At 35.3% G+C, this 15,049-nt stretch overlaps 1 protein-coding gene across 2 annotated transcripts in view; it reads right to left on the bottom strand.

The window, feature by feature from the left end:
- Positions 1–2,708: 2,708 nt before the first annotated feature.
- The window catches only part of LOC118757300, a 26,336-nt gene continuing 13,995 nt past the window's right edge, over positions 2,709–15,049 (bottom strand). The window contains exons 3-5 of one of the 2 annotated variants that reach the window (XR_004995200.1): positions 11,135–12,386; positions 10,993–11,068; positions 10,892–10,923 (exon numbers count right to left, since the gene is read on the bottom strand). Coding sequence is in view for 1 of the 2 variants with exons in the window: in XM_036492030.1 (XP_036347923.1) it covers positions 11,172–12,386 (1,215 nt within the window). In the remaining variant the exon portion in view is untranslated. Of the gene's footprint in view, positions 2,826–10,891; positions 10,924–10,992; positions 11,069–11,134; positions 12,387–15,049 lie in introns of those variants that run through there. The other variant, XM_036492030.1, reaches the window with a different exon arrangement.

Here is a 15,049-nt window from a genome sequence, read left to right as displayed (position 1 = left end):
TTGGCAGTCAATATTAGTTACGCGGTTTTGCAGAATGACGATACGCGGTTTTGTACTTTAAACGACGATATGTTATCAATACCGAACTTGTGGCGAAAATTGGCAGGAATAGGAAAAGGGGGCGTGGCAACTCCCATATAAACTGAAATTCTCATATCGCTTATGGCTGGAACCGCTTAAGCCAACGTCCAGAAATTTGATACAGCTATATATGTTATTAATACCGTTCTTATGACGGAGAGTGGCAGGTATTGGAAAAGGGGGCGTGGTACCTCCCATACAAACTGAACTTTTCATAACGCTTATCCCTGGAACTGTTAAAGCTAACGTCCTGAAATTTGACACAGCTATATATGTTGTCAATAACGAACTACTTGCTGTCTTCATTAGCGTACAGCCATCGCAGAAGAGCTGTGAGTTTCATCGCAAGCGAAATGCTCATCGCAGAGAAAATTTGGTACTTGGGCATATCATCACAAAAGATTTCATTTCAAAAAGTGCTTACGACACAACGAAAATTACCGTATTCGCAAAAATAGCTTACTCCACGTTGTTCTGAGCATATATATAATAGAAAAACACAACTTCATAAAATTGTAAAGTTAAAAAGGCTCTGAAGCTAACTATTTAGCAGTTCATCCTTTCGATGAGCGGTCTTCACAAGCGAATGATCGCCACCGATCTATTGGGGACAGCAAGTTACGTCTAAAAGTGGTAGTTATTGGAATGTCTGCTCCTATATATGTACATACACGTAGATAGGTAACCATCATTCGACTGGGAACCATTTTCTCCTAGATTTCTTAATCGAATTGAGCGATTGTTACTTTCTTTTTAATTTTTGGGAAGGGGTAAAGTAAAATTTTTTGTGAAAATTTTGAAGATTTTTTCAAATGTTGCACAAAGTATGAAATTTTAATTCTTATGAGTTTCGTTATAGACTATCCTATCTACATACAAACATATCTATATACATAAAATGGTAGCTGTTTTTGTTGTTCGGACTGAACTCAAAAACCACTGGGTAGAGTTCAGTCAAATGGTCGGAGGTTGTACCTTTCACAGTATTATAGACTAACTACTAGAATACTCGCTTGGTGGCACTGGAGTTGAGTTATTTATAATTTAGTGACAGATTTCGTTCACATTCGCAATGTGAGCCTCCTGTATGATGACTTCGTTTGCAGGAATTGACCTGCTGGGTGGCGCTGGAAGCGCGATATTTAGAAAATCTTTATTTTTAAAACAACCTGGTTGAAATTTATAATACGTAATCCTTTCATGATAAGCAATGGTTTTGCAGAAAAGAGACCCAAAGATGGCGCTGCAGCCGTAATGTATAGAAACCCCATGAGTTTGGCCTGCTTTGGCCTTATGTTTATTTTATATGAATTTACTTTTCAGATGGCTACATGAAATTGTGTAAACGCACCTTTGTCTGACGCCCTCATACACCCTTAATGCGATCTTGCATTTACCTCCGATTAACGAAATTGCTCGGTGTGGCCGTTATTGCAGCAGTAAGACTCAAAGAAACCAGTTGATAAATATTAAGACGAATTGTAAAATTGGCGAATTGACAAGGAAAGATTCGACCACATCCGTCCAAGAACGAACACGGTTGGTATGTCAACGGCTTCATTTGAACGATACTCAAGAGATCACACGACTCATTTTGCCAATGTACGCTCATCTATTCTCTTAGGCTTCCATATAAGGACTTTTATTGGCTTCCGCATCGGACCAATGTTGTATTTGCAAGATCAAAGGAGATTATGCACGCTTGGCAGAGATTTCACAGGTGGAAATAAGACTATCGGGAAAGCTCATGACATCGAAAGGGATTAGTATTACATATGTCAGCAAGGCGCTTCTATTTTTGGCCTATGCATGAGGAGGATTCTGCTCTTTAGTCGTTAAAATTTTTTTCACTTTACATACCGTTTTTTCTTCTAAATGCTATTTTTGCATTGGCCCACGCAAAAGTTCTTATTAGGCGCCGCGAAGCAAGCGGACATTGGCTAGTAATAATATAAATATAAATTTTAACTTGAAAAACTTTGCAAATATTAAACAAAAATTTCCATGCACTCACTTCTTTTGATTGCCAGTGTACATTTACTTATACTATTGGGGATATCAAGGACCGGATTTACACCGAAGCTAAAATTTTTTGCTATCAGAGTATGGATGTACATACAGTAAGCGTCGAAAATATGCATACTCTGACGTCTTGAAGATTTTATTAATTTATATTTTTCATACCAAATTTTTCTTAATGTATATATATAATATATATTATGCAACATCAAAAACCAAAAGAATAATTTTTTTTCGTACAGAAATCGGGATTTTCCCGAAAAAATAAGAAATTTTAAATTTTTTAATTCGATTTCTAGGCAAAAAATTCTTAAAAATTAACGGTTATTTTTACCGACCTGAAACTTGCATTTTATTACACGAAAATTTAATGGGCAACAAAATTCAAAATTTTTCTAAGAAACCGAATTGAAAAATTTTAAATTTCTTGGCATTTCTTGCATTTCCCCGAGTTCTGTATGAAATAAGAAATATAGTTTATGTGGTTTTTGTTTTTGAATGAACTATATTTTTATAAAAAATTAAGAAAAATTTGGTTTGATAAATATAAATAAATAAAGTCGTCAAACCGTCAGGGTATGCATATTTTTGACGCTGACAGTATGTATGTATGCATATGTAAATCTAAGTTTCCGTAAATATTTATTTGCATAAATATATTAATAACTATTTACTTATATTTTAATAGTTATCGCACCAAATTACCTACGCCATGGGTAAAATTTCTGAAAAGAGAAAAAATACATTATGAAACCATATTTACAAACCGTTCATCTACATAATCAATATAACACTAAGAATATGGATTGTTTATTTTAATTTAATAATAATAATAGATTGGCGCTTAAACATATGCCAGTGTTTGGCCGAGGCTCTCCTCCGATTTGTGGCGGGGCCCGGTTGCACCAATCAATTTATCAGCCTGTTAAAATTAAAAAAAAAATTACACACTTTTGTTCGGAAATATTGGCATTTTAAATTTTAACAATCTGATAAATTTTAAAATTGATTGGTGAAACTGGGGATAAGTAAAATAAACCATATTTATTCATCGTTAAATGCTTTTCTGAAAAATATTATTTAAATAGTACATAAACTAAAAATGTGCGCGGGATATCAGGACCCGAGGGACCATACGAAAATCCTTTCCTGAACCTCTCGATTCAACTCACGACTTCCGAAAAGAAAGCGTTAAAATTGGATTTCTTTTTTCCAACCAAATTCAACCGTTATTTTATGTTTTTATATTTTTCATATGTATGGTGCAATGGCTAGCACTGTGCGCTACCACTCCGCAGAGCACAGCTTCTCATAAAAATACAATCGCCGTTCGGAGTCGGCGGAAAACTGTAGGTCCCTCCCCATAGTGTGAACAAAGGGCGTACGCCACAAATCGGGAGAGAAGTTCGGCCATACACTAACATATTGGGGCTATCACAGAATCCATCGTAGTCCGATTTTTCGTGAGATCTTCTAAAAAGTGATCACTATGTATCAAAGTAATCGCTACGCTCGTAGCTATTCGGATTCCGTGATAGTTTTAATTGCCCTGATTGTGTAAGCGCCAATCTATTATTATTATTATTATTAATAGTTTCGTTACTGAACTTTTTTGGATGTTTTTTTTTGTCATGTTGACGATTTTGTCGTCATTTGGAAGATTTTTAACCCTTAATTAGGCGCATAGGGTCAAGGCCATTTCAAGTTGAAAAAAAAAGTCTTGGAGTTATATTTTTCTTTCTTAAAGTTAACTATAATAAAGATCTTTAATATTTATAACAATACACATTTCGTTTTATTTGTTTAGTCACGGCTAGAACATCGTCGCTTACATATGTGTCGCTACTCGCTTGAGTACTGACCGCATGCGACCACTAACGTAACATTTTTTGGGGGAGGTAAGTTCTTAATTATTTTTTTTAAGCTTGAAGTCGAAAATATGTTTTTGTTTTTTTAAGTTAACGATAATAGAGTACTTTAATATTTTTGATAATACACACTTGGCTTTTTTTATTTTGAAAACTCTTTTTTCAAAAATTTTTTTTTTTGGGGTCACTGAGGACCCCATGCGACTAATTGTGTGATTTTCTTTATGAGCCTAATTAAGGGTTAACTGTCTTGACGATTTCGACAAGAAAATTACGATTTTTTCATAGTGTGCAGTTTTTATTGCCAGTTGTTTTAGTTGCCATTTTTCGATTATTATTTTATTTACTTTTCCAGAAAATTATTGGGCTTTTATCCCTGTTGAAGACATGAACTACCCACATTCATATGGCATTGTATCCTTTGATTTTTCCAAACATGGCAACATTAGCAATCAACGATTAGCGGCTCAGTTGCTAACCACCGAAGCGAGGCTGAGCCACTCGTCTATCAGCCGCCAAAGCAAGCGCGTCGCATACACGTAAACTCCAATAACTCTTGTTAATACACATACATACATATTCCATGCAGTTTGTAAGCTCGAAATATTACCAACTAGCAGACCCGGCGAACTTCGTCCCGCCCAAGATTTTTATATATTTTATTGAAACTTTTTGGTCCAACATTCACCAACAATTCACGTTTACGATTTTCATTGGCACATTTGTCTGCTAAGATTAAGGTTTGGTGGTCATTTTCCGCTTTAAATAACCTAAGGAAAGTGTTATATCCGTTCTTGAAATGCTCCAGTTGTGCGGCATTTCATAGCACGGTTATTCGCAAAGCGAAATAAATTTTTTCCTCTTTACTCCCTGGCGGCAACAATGACCCGGTTCTATAGTGAATGTCCTAGAAGCTTTACAGTATAGTAGGTGGCAATTTCAAAATGGGTGGGAATCATTGTTCTACAGAAATGCAATATACTTATTTCAGACGAAATACCTTAAAAGTTTGAACGCATAATAATATTGGAAAATCACATCCATTGGGCCAATTGCAACGCAGGAGCGTTCGATATACTCAATGGTGCAACAGATCGATTTAATCTGACATTCACGGCCCCTTTTCTCACTTGGCTATTTTTAGTAACAGCTCGACTTCAGCACCACTTTAGCCAAATCGGATCATAAATAAGATTTTTAGTAATAACTCAACTACAGCGCCAACTGTCGGATTAAATTGTGAACTAAACCATCCAGAGACCCACTCAAATACACAAAAAGTTTCGTTAAAATCCATACAACCATTTAGGAGGATTTCACTCACAAACACACCTACAGAAGAATAAAAAAATTCATTCAAAGATAGCTAAAGGTCGGTACGTTTGTAGGCCTCACACCCCTTTTCAAATAGCCCAAATTTTCTCCATGAGTATGGGCTTGATTTCAACTATATACATATCTCCATACGAAGTTCCGGTACTGTACCATGAATACTTTCAGAGATATGCAGTATAAAAATTCGATTTATATGGGAGGTTCCACGCCCCCCTTTCCAACAGCTGCCCTCTTTCTTCATGAGTATGCGATTGATTTCGTATATCTCCATACCAAGTTCCAGAACTCTACCATGAACACTTCCAAAGATAGGCAGTATGAAAAATTCGGTTTGTATGGAAGATGCCACGCCCCCTTTTCCAATAGTTCCTATTTTTCTCCAAGAGTATGCGATTTATTTCGTACATCTCCATACAAAACTCTAGAACTGAACCAAAAAATTTCCAGAGATAAGCAGTATGAAAAGTTCGGTTTGTATGGGAGATGCCAGACCCCTTTTTACAATAGCTAAAATTTTTCTCCAAGGGTATGCGATTGATTTCGTATATCTCCATACCAATTTCCAAAACTCTACCATGCACACTTTCAGAGATATGTAGCATAAGAAATTCGGTTTGTATGGGAAGTGCCACGCCCCCTTTACATATAGATTTTTTTCAGCCTAAAACCATCCTTGAAACACGTGCGGCAGGTGGCAGTTTCAAAAAAATCGGTTCAGCCGCTCTCGAGCCTTGCGAAAACTAACAAACGGCTTTCTAAATATATATTAGTTGAGATATATTATATATTATAATTATATTTTGAAAGTATCCGTTGTTTCTGATTGGCGCAAAAAAATCTTGCCTAGTGACGAATTCGCCCCTTGATATGGTCGTTACCTTAAGCTATTTATATTCGAAATTGCATGAAAATTGGAAAACAGGAATCTATAAGCTTATCCAGGCAAAAAGCTACCTACGTACCGAATTTTAAGCAAAGCGGACAAAATGGATCATATGTGCTAAAATATGCTAAAAAGCTACCTACGTACCGAATTTTAAGCAAATCGGACCGTAAATACGATTTTTTCGAATAGATCAGTCCCTGGTCCACTTCTCGGAAAAAATTTACCATATATCCCAATATATGCTAAAAAACTACTTACGTACCGAATTTTAAGCAAATCGGACCATAAATACGATTTTTTGGAATAGATCGGTCCCTGGTCCACTTCTCGGACAAAATGGATCATATGTGCTAATACATGCTAAAAAGCTACCTGCGCACCGAATTTTAAGCAAATCGGACCGTAAATTCGATTTTTTCGAATAGATCGGTCCCTGGACCACATCCCGGAAAAAATGGGTCGTATATGCTAATATATGCTAAAAAGCTACTTACGTACTAAATTTTAAGCAAATCGGACTATAATAAGATTTTTTCGAATAGACCGGTCCCTGGTCCACCTACCCAAAAAAAAGTAATGTTTTTTAGCCTAAAACATGGTGGTTACCGAAAGCTATTTGTATACAAAATTTCATGAAAATCGGACCAGCCGTTCGCGAGATTACCTGTTACAAAAAAAAGGGACTTCTCTTTATATAATTAGTATAGAAGTATAGATAAAGTTATTTTAACTATTGAACTTTTACAAATGAATCGTTGTGTCTCATTTAATACACCGAAATTTAAACAAACCGTATCTTTAAACCAAACTAAAAGATGTTTATATATGTCGCCCCTATGCCAGAAGCATAAATGTGTAAAAATGAAAATTTTGGTAAATCAAGTTTGAAAGTTTTTTTTACGAGACTTAACTCTACATTTATGCAATTGAAATTGTAAAATATGTGCTTTTCGTGTACGCATGGTATTCTGGCTTTTGGTATAACACAGAACATCCAAAGGTTAATCAAGTCAACCCAATAATTCAAAACTGATAAATTTGTACATTCATGGTTCTGACATGAGGGTAACGATATGTATTCTAAAAGTAGATACCAAACTGCTCATTTCAGGCCTTTCCTTTGAATTCCAAAGTTTTTTTGGGAAAGGGTTCTTTCGCCATACATCGTCGCTAGCATGTCAAACTGTCGAATGTGCAAAAATGATTTTCCAATTACGATACCTTGCGCATGCATTTAGAATGATACGCAAGTTGGCAAATCGTCAAATTTCCAGACTTCTTAGAAGCAGTGGATACTGGCTTTAACAAAGTGTCGAGTCCCACACTTGTTCCTAATGACAACAATATATTTTAAAACAGTTTTTTTGCACTCCTGAAAAATACCCATATTCACATTCTATAGTTTGACATGGTAGCGACGATACATGCAATGACTAAAGCAATTTCAATAACAAGAAATTTTTAAGCAAAAAACAAAACCGATTTCAATTCTCATATACAAATTTAAGATTATTGTTAATTTCTTCATGATCCAATGATCGGACTTAAACCAAATTAGTTTATAACATCTTTCCTTTAAAAGAAGAAATATAGAAATCGGTTAACGTGGTCCAAAGTTATGCGGTAACATACATAAACAAAAATAAATAAAAAATATTCCGACGAACTGATAACCTTTTATTTTTGTAAAGTCGGTTAATTAGGAAAAGGAAATACGGACATATACTTCTACTGTGTTGCCATATGAGTAAAAATAAGAAAATTACATATATTTTCGCTGAGGTTTTGAGGCAATTTTCTAATTTAAAAAGTTCGATACAAAAATCGGTTATGTACCTAAGTAGCAACACACAAGGGTTAAAGAAATATTTTTAGCAGAAAATTTTGTTATAAGTTTAGTTCATTGGATAGTTTGTATGTATGTTATTTATTTAAATGCAAGTAAACAGATGTATTTCAGTTACAAGCAGTGTGAATTTTAGTAATTCGTAAAAGGAAATAATGACAATTTTTTTCTTTGCCGTTTTCCTAAGAGCTGAATACTAAGCTTAAGGTTATATTTCTTTATCTAATGAATATTTCGCTCAAGCATGTATAAATAGCCGGTTCTCATACTATCCTCTCATTACTAACAGAAAGGGTTTGTGCATTGGTCTTAAGTCTAAGGGACAGTTTTTCAGTGGCAGTTTAAACTTAACTGCTGGCTGACATTTGATTGGCTAATCTTAGTTTAAACCAGCCATTCCCACGACAGCCGATTCTACGTACCGGAATGGCTCGGGTTTTACTCGACCACGGGCTGTTGTTTCGCCGATCTAACCCCGTTTAGGTCGGTGAAATATCTCAGACTTTGCTCGTCCATAAGGCTACATCTGCTACGTATCCTTCTGCTCAGGGATGGCATCGAGTTCAACCCTCAGTCAAGTGACCTCAGTCAAGTGCAATCATATATGTAATACTTCTATATTGCTAGTACAATATGATCACAATGTGTTTTCAATTCGAAATCAAAGAAAGACAGCCTATGAAAATTTTTGTGATTGTAGAAGTATACGTGCATATTTGTAAACTACGGTTCAGAGAATTAAACAAACAAATAAAAATTTTACGGTCTCATGTTTCCTTCAAACCGCAGTTAACTCAAACGACTTTTGTTCAAAATTAAATTTTAATGCATAAACGCTCTTAGACTGTCTTTGCGCACCTGTGCAGAGTTCACTTGACAACTTGAAGAACGCATGGACGGACCATAATGCGAAATTTTTTACAGCGAATATGAAGTGTATTTACTGCTATCACCGCTAAAAGTGTAAATAAATTCTCGACATACACCCTAAAGTCCAAACATACGCCACAAAAGATAATTAAATGACCAATTTCTCATTTGCGGGGCGCTTCGGAATCGAAGCATTAAACTTTGTTTTTAATTTTCTCATTCTGAATCGGCATTTCGGCGAAAATTTGCTTTAATTTTCTAAATATTTACTCTCTGCCAGATTTTTGTTCATCTAGACTCTAGGTCCTAGAGTATTTCTGCTTCAAGAAGTAAGTTTTGAAGAAGAAATCCTAAATTTTTTGCGGTTAGGGCTCGATATGTCGACTTTTTTCGAAGCTCTTCGTTTTTTCGATATTCGAAAAATTGGAAAATAGGAGGTGTTTTTCCCAACTAATGGCGTTTTCTTGTCTACCGAAAAATATTGCCTTCTCAGTCCCCTCTACGCACAAATACTAAGGAGAGGGCATTGAACAGGTAACAGTTTTTGTAGAAAAGAAATCGTCACTTATTTACACATGAAGCTGAAGCTGGCATATGATAGTTGACCGAATCCAATAAAGCACGCTATTCGTTTCTGTTCTGGGCTTATTGACGCCAGCTGGAAATGCCAACTGATGCCAAGTCTTTTTGTACCTGGTACCTTATCCTCTGCCACCACAGCGGCTGCAGTGTTTCTCATAGATATACAAATATTTTATTTTTTGTTAATATTACATGTGAATTATTTTTCAATAAGAATTTGTTAAACCGTCTTGAATTTTGAAAAGTAAAAATGTCAGTTTGTGTACATTCCCATATCGGATCTCTCTTTCTTTTTTGAATATATCGACACTCTGATGTTGGGGAATGTACTTTGAATTTACTAGCAATATAGAAGTACTACATATATGGTTGGAAATAAAGCAAAACTCAAGATTTTGGTATTATTTCCCAATTAAAAGTGAAATTAAAGCAAATTTTGCGTTATTGCCGTTTGTGTTATTTGGGTACTGTATGTACTGCTCGTTTCTCTGCCTTTGCTTCTACTTCCAGATCGAAGAAATCATGGCAGCACGGAAGGCATGCCCCCTGGCCCCAACGGCAGAAACGGATAACTGACTGTAATGTCGGCTCTGACACCGATATCATGCCTTGAGGACTTGTTCAGGCTTCTACTGGATGAAGCCACAGCAGCGATTAGCAGTAGCCCGGACGCAAGGGAGTGAACGAGTATATATATTTATGGCCCTTATTATGAGCTGCATTCGATTTTCGATCTTCGCTGGCTATCGAAGTTTTAAAATATTTTAAATAGATTTGGCTCACAAACGCCTCTTTAGATGGTCGGAACTTTTTAATGAATCTGTAGACAAATTTCTTAAATATATTTTATATCAAAATATATTCGAAAGGCTAATAAACTTAAACTCTCTTAAACATTTGCTACTCCTGGCCAGTTTACTAAGCTCTCATCCACTGACGAATCGTTGAACCAGAACTCGTTGTACTCATTTTACCACGTTTTTATAAACTTGCTTTCTTTTTTACTTCATTTTAATTAGAACAAATTTACATAAATATGTATAAGCACACTATTTAGTTTGCTCGATTTGTTAACAAAGCTTCTCAGCGGTGAAAAATATACTATTGTGAACAACCTAAACGAGCGAAATTCACAATAGCGCTATTCTTCATCGAATGAGCGCCATAATACCAAATGAAAATTCGTTCGCTCAGCACTTTCGACCACAGTCGAAAATCGAATGCAACTCATAATAGGGGCCTATATGTTCATATATATCTAAACTTAACTATTTTATTGTCTGAAAGCCGAATAAATATATTGAGCTAAACTTTTTAACTTTTAAAGCTTATGAATAAACTGAGCGGAAATTTGTAAATTTTAAAATTGAAAACGGTCTTTCCTTAAAGCAGAAACAAACTGTGTGTGTGTGCAAGGTGAGTGCGAAAGGCGACCACTGGAAATATTCAAAAAGAACAGCAATGGAGCAGTCGTAGATGTGTAAGCGCCAAATATTTATGCTTACCTTGTTTATTCTTAGTTTGTGTTTAATCAGACACTATTTAATGTGATGCATTTAAAAACCTTTGTGTTTATTGGGCCTAGTAGTTGCGGGAAAGTGAAGTAAAATGAAAATATGAGAATAAATATTATCAAATGGTATTTACCTATAAATGAAAAGTCCTCAAAGCGGTGCCCATCACATCACGGTTTCATAGCCCAAAAGCTTTTTTTAAATATACGAGTACTTTCCGTTAAGGGCTCTGTTGGTAGTGAAGGCATAGCGGTGGGCTGTTTGTTTGAGCAAACTTCAACAGACTCAAACGATGTAACCCTATTGTCGCTACTGCCTGGATACATTTTTTTGTTTATGTTAAAATTTTCAAGAGATGCGGTAGTAGGTTTATAATCTCGTACACTATCATTGTAACTTGCACCACTACTACTGCCGCTACCACTGAATCCACTATCGAAATCACCGTCATCGAACTCTGGGTGGTTGGCTGAATTATTAGATTGGTCTTTAAGTTCCATTGAATGAAATGTAGCTGATAAGTTTTCCAGGCTGGTATTTATAAACCCATTAGGTTGACTGGATGGAAATAAGTAAGATGAGTTGCCACCAAGCAAACCAAACCACCGTGTTTTTTTCGGTAAAGTTACTGATGAAGAAATAACCTCCGATGACGTTGAGAGAATTCCAGTAGCTTCAGAAGACGCAACATTTACTACGGTATCCTTCATTCTAGCATTAGGGCTCAAATGGTGTGGGCTAGAAGGCATAATTAAAGCTTCCAGAGACAAATTTAGCTCTTCCAGTACACGGAAATGATCGTGTTGAACTCGGCGAAGCTCTTCTTTAACATAAGTTGTAGGAGATACAGATATACGATTATCGGATAAAACTTTTCTTATCTTTTGCTCGTTTACTTCTTCGTACAAATTTTCCGTTGTTCCATATCGAGTTGTATAAGTGTGACGATCTCCCACTCGCGGGGGCGAAAGTGTAGGTTGTCCGCTTCTTGACTTGCAACGGTTACCTTTGGACAGTAATGTAGGGGTGACGTCAAGGGGTCCACTTCTGGAAGTTTCTATAGCATTGGAGCTCATTGAGTCAGAATTTATGGTCTGCACATTATTCTGCGGAATATTCGTATGACACTTCACAGCCCCTGGCTCATAGTAAGCGTATGAATATACATGATTCATTGGTCCAGCTTCTCTAAGGCTCTTAATTTCATATGATGCTGCACTAGGCACGATCTTTCTCTGCGGTAAATGTGGTGTATCTGTTATTGAGGTTACCACGCTGGCAACGAATCCGTAATCTAACGATGATGCAGATGAAGATGGTTGACTATTATGCGTAGGCTCAAAACGTTCCATAGTAGCACTAATATTGTTTCGTGACCAGTGCACCTGTCGTGTACAAAAAAGGAAATTAGTAAGTAGAGGTATGCAAAGCCTTGCGAAGGGCATTTAAATTTGCGTTGCAACGGCACTATGTAGCGTGTAAATAATAACTTATGTATTTAAAAATTTAGAATATTTCTCCAAAAATAAATTTTGTATCGTTATTATGGCTTTTGGTAGGTAGAAGAGATGCCCGTGCATATCTCTGAATGTGTTCATGGAAGAGTACTGGAACTTGGTATGTACAAGATATGTAAAACGCGACTGGTCATGAAGAAAAATTGGGGCTATTGTAAAAAGGGACGTGGCACCTCCCATGGTAAATTACTCGTAAATGGTATAGATATATATGAAATCAATCACATGCTCTTAGAGAAAATTGGGGTTATTTGAAAAGGGGACGTGGCGCCTTTCAAACGCACTGAAACTATTACGTATCTTTGTATGCATGTACAGTTTTGCTAAGTTATTTAAGACGGCAAATATGCCTTCTGACAACCACCAAACCGTAATATTAGAAGACAAATGCGTCACTAAAAATCATGAACGTGAACTCTTGGTGAAAATGTTGGACCAAAATGTTTCAATACACGGTTAAAAATTTCGGTTTTAATTTTAAACTTTTTGGGCTACATATATGACCAAACTACATAAATTCAGTTTCAAATACAAACCTTCTAAATTAAAAAAAAAAGAGGGAACATATGTTGGGTTAAGAATTTAAACAGTTCGGTTTAAATTTTAAACCCAAACATTTTCATAACTAAGAATAAAAATAGAAATAAAATTTCATGCTCCGTCTGATGGGGATTGAACCCGGACAGCCTTAGTAGCAACCAATTGTATCAAGCAGCTTTGCACACTCAGCTACCGCCACGCATGTAAATGTGCTTTCATATGTTGAGTTTGAATCAACACCACATTTCGCTGTGTGCAAACATTTTCTATTTCGGTTTAGATTTTAAACCAAATTTTCTATATATGAAACCTAGAAACTAGAATTAAAACGTTTTGGTTTGATTTTTAAACCACGAGGTTTTTGGACTAAAATTTAAACCACAATATATTAAAAATTGCTTAAAACTATTGACTGGGTTAAAAAGTATACTATAAAAGCTTAAAAAAGGCAGTAGTCCCAGCGCGGTTTAAAAATTTAAACCAAATTTTTGACCGGGTACAAAAAAATTATTTTGGGCGGGACTAAGTTCGCCAGGTCTGCTAGTATATGTATATAATTCAGATGAACGTAGTTTTTCGTACATAAGGGTAAGATTGCAAGGAAAAACTTTCTCTGAGCCATAATTCGTTTAGTTTCTGAAATTAAATAGGCAAAACTTCTTAACTATTGTAGTGATGTCTATAATATAGAATTTAATGAAACATACCAGTTAAAACATAATAAGAAATTCGAACTGGTGTTTAGTACTTTATTTATAAGAAACATATTAAATAAAGACACATAGTTACTTTACTTTAACTTTTTTCACACTTTACTTTTCCCAATAACTTTTGAAATTTTTGATTTGCCATTAATAATTATATTTCGTATAGCAGCATTGCTTAAGTTGTTGTTTTTGTCAACTTATTTGTTGGTTAATGACTGCAAATAGTTTTATACAAAATTAGAAAAGAGAAATGATCATCGCTACTTTCATAAAAATTTAAGTACATACATAGATTTAAAAAGCTGTTTAAATACAAAAGTTTTATGAAAATGTCACATTACACAACTGTTTAAATCTACGTTATTTTTTATAAATAAGGCTGCAAGCATTTCCTTACATCGTCAATTTCCGTATTATATTTTTATTCTTTCAATTTCGCTGACCAGCGCCGCTAACAATATCAACTAGTAGGCTAACAACCAGAATTGAAATTAAATACGCAAGTACTTACAGTACTACAAGTATACAGAAAGTAGATTTGCTACTCCCTTTTGGCAGTGATCGGACTTCTACCACATTGTGGTAGGACTGCCACTTTTTTGAGCATCTACCACACAAGGTCTGCAATCTACCACATATTCGCGTTTTTGAGAAGTTTTATTTTTGCTCCACATAATTTTCTTAATTTTACGAGCAAAAATTGTCCAACACTAAACACTAACAACAGGCGGAATGGGAGAGGATAAAATAAACTGTAAAATACTAAATTTCCTCAATATTCAATTTATCTACAGGAAACGTGGTTTTATTGTGTTAAATTGCAAAATATATGATTTATAAAAAGAATTAATAGCAAAAATGTTAAAAAACGGTGATTTTTGTGAAAATATTAGCAAATTTCAGTGTAACTAAAGATTCTAAAGCATTGTTTACTTTTACTTGAGAATTGTCAAAATCGGCAAATCCCAAGTAGCGGGGTCTGGAACGTGCCACATTTGTTCGCTACATCATGATGTGATAAAAGGAAAAGCTGGCAGCACTTCGCAAGGTTGCAGAAATCTTTCAAAATATGTTCGAAAAATATCTTGATATGGAAGGAACTGGTTTACACTGTCAAGGAAAAAAATTGCCAAAACTCAACGAAGTTTTTAGAAACTTCATGTTGCACTTTATTATGCTAAAATTATTTTTTTTTAGATTCTAATTAAAATGTTTGCAAATTAGGTGAAACCTTCCAGAATTCTTATAATTTTTGTACAAAGTTTGATCCAAAACCTGAGATCT

The sequence above is a fragment of the Rhagoletis pomonella genome, unplaced genomic scaffold (assembly GCF_013731165.1).
Source record: "Rhagoletis pomonella isolate Grant_MI unplaced genomic scaffold, Rhpom_1.0 Rhpom_scaffold_00002, whole genome shotgun sequence".
NCBI classification, from domain to species: Eukaryota; Metazoa; Arthropoda; class Insecta; order Diptera; family Tephritidae; genus Rhagoletis; species Rhagoletis pomonella.
Note: the sequence above shows the minus strand (reverse complement) of the source record. Positions and strands in the feature narration are given on the sequence as shown.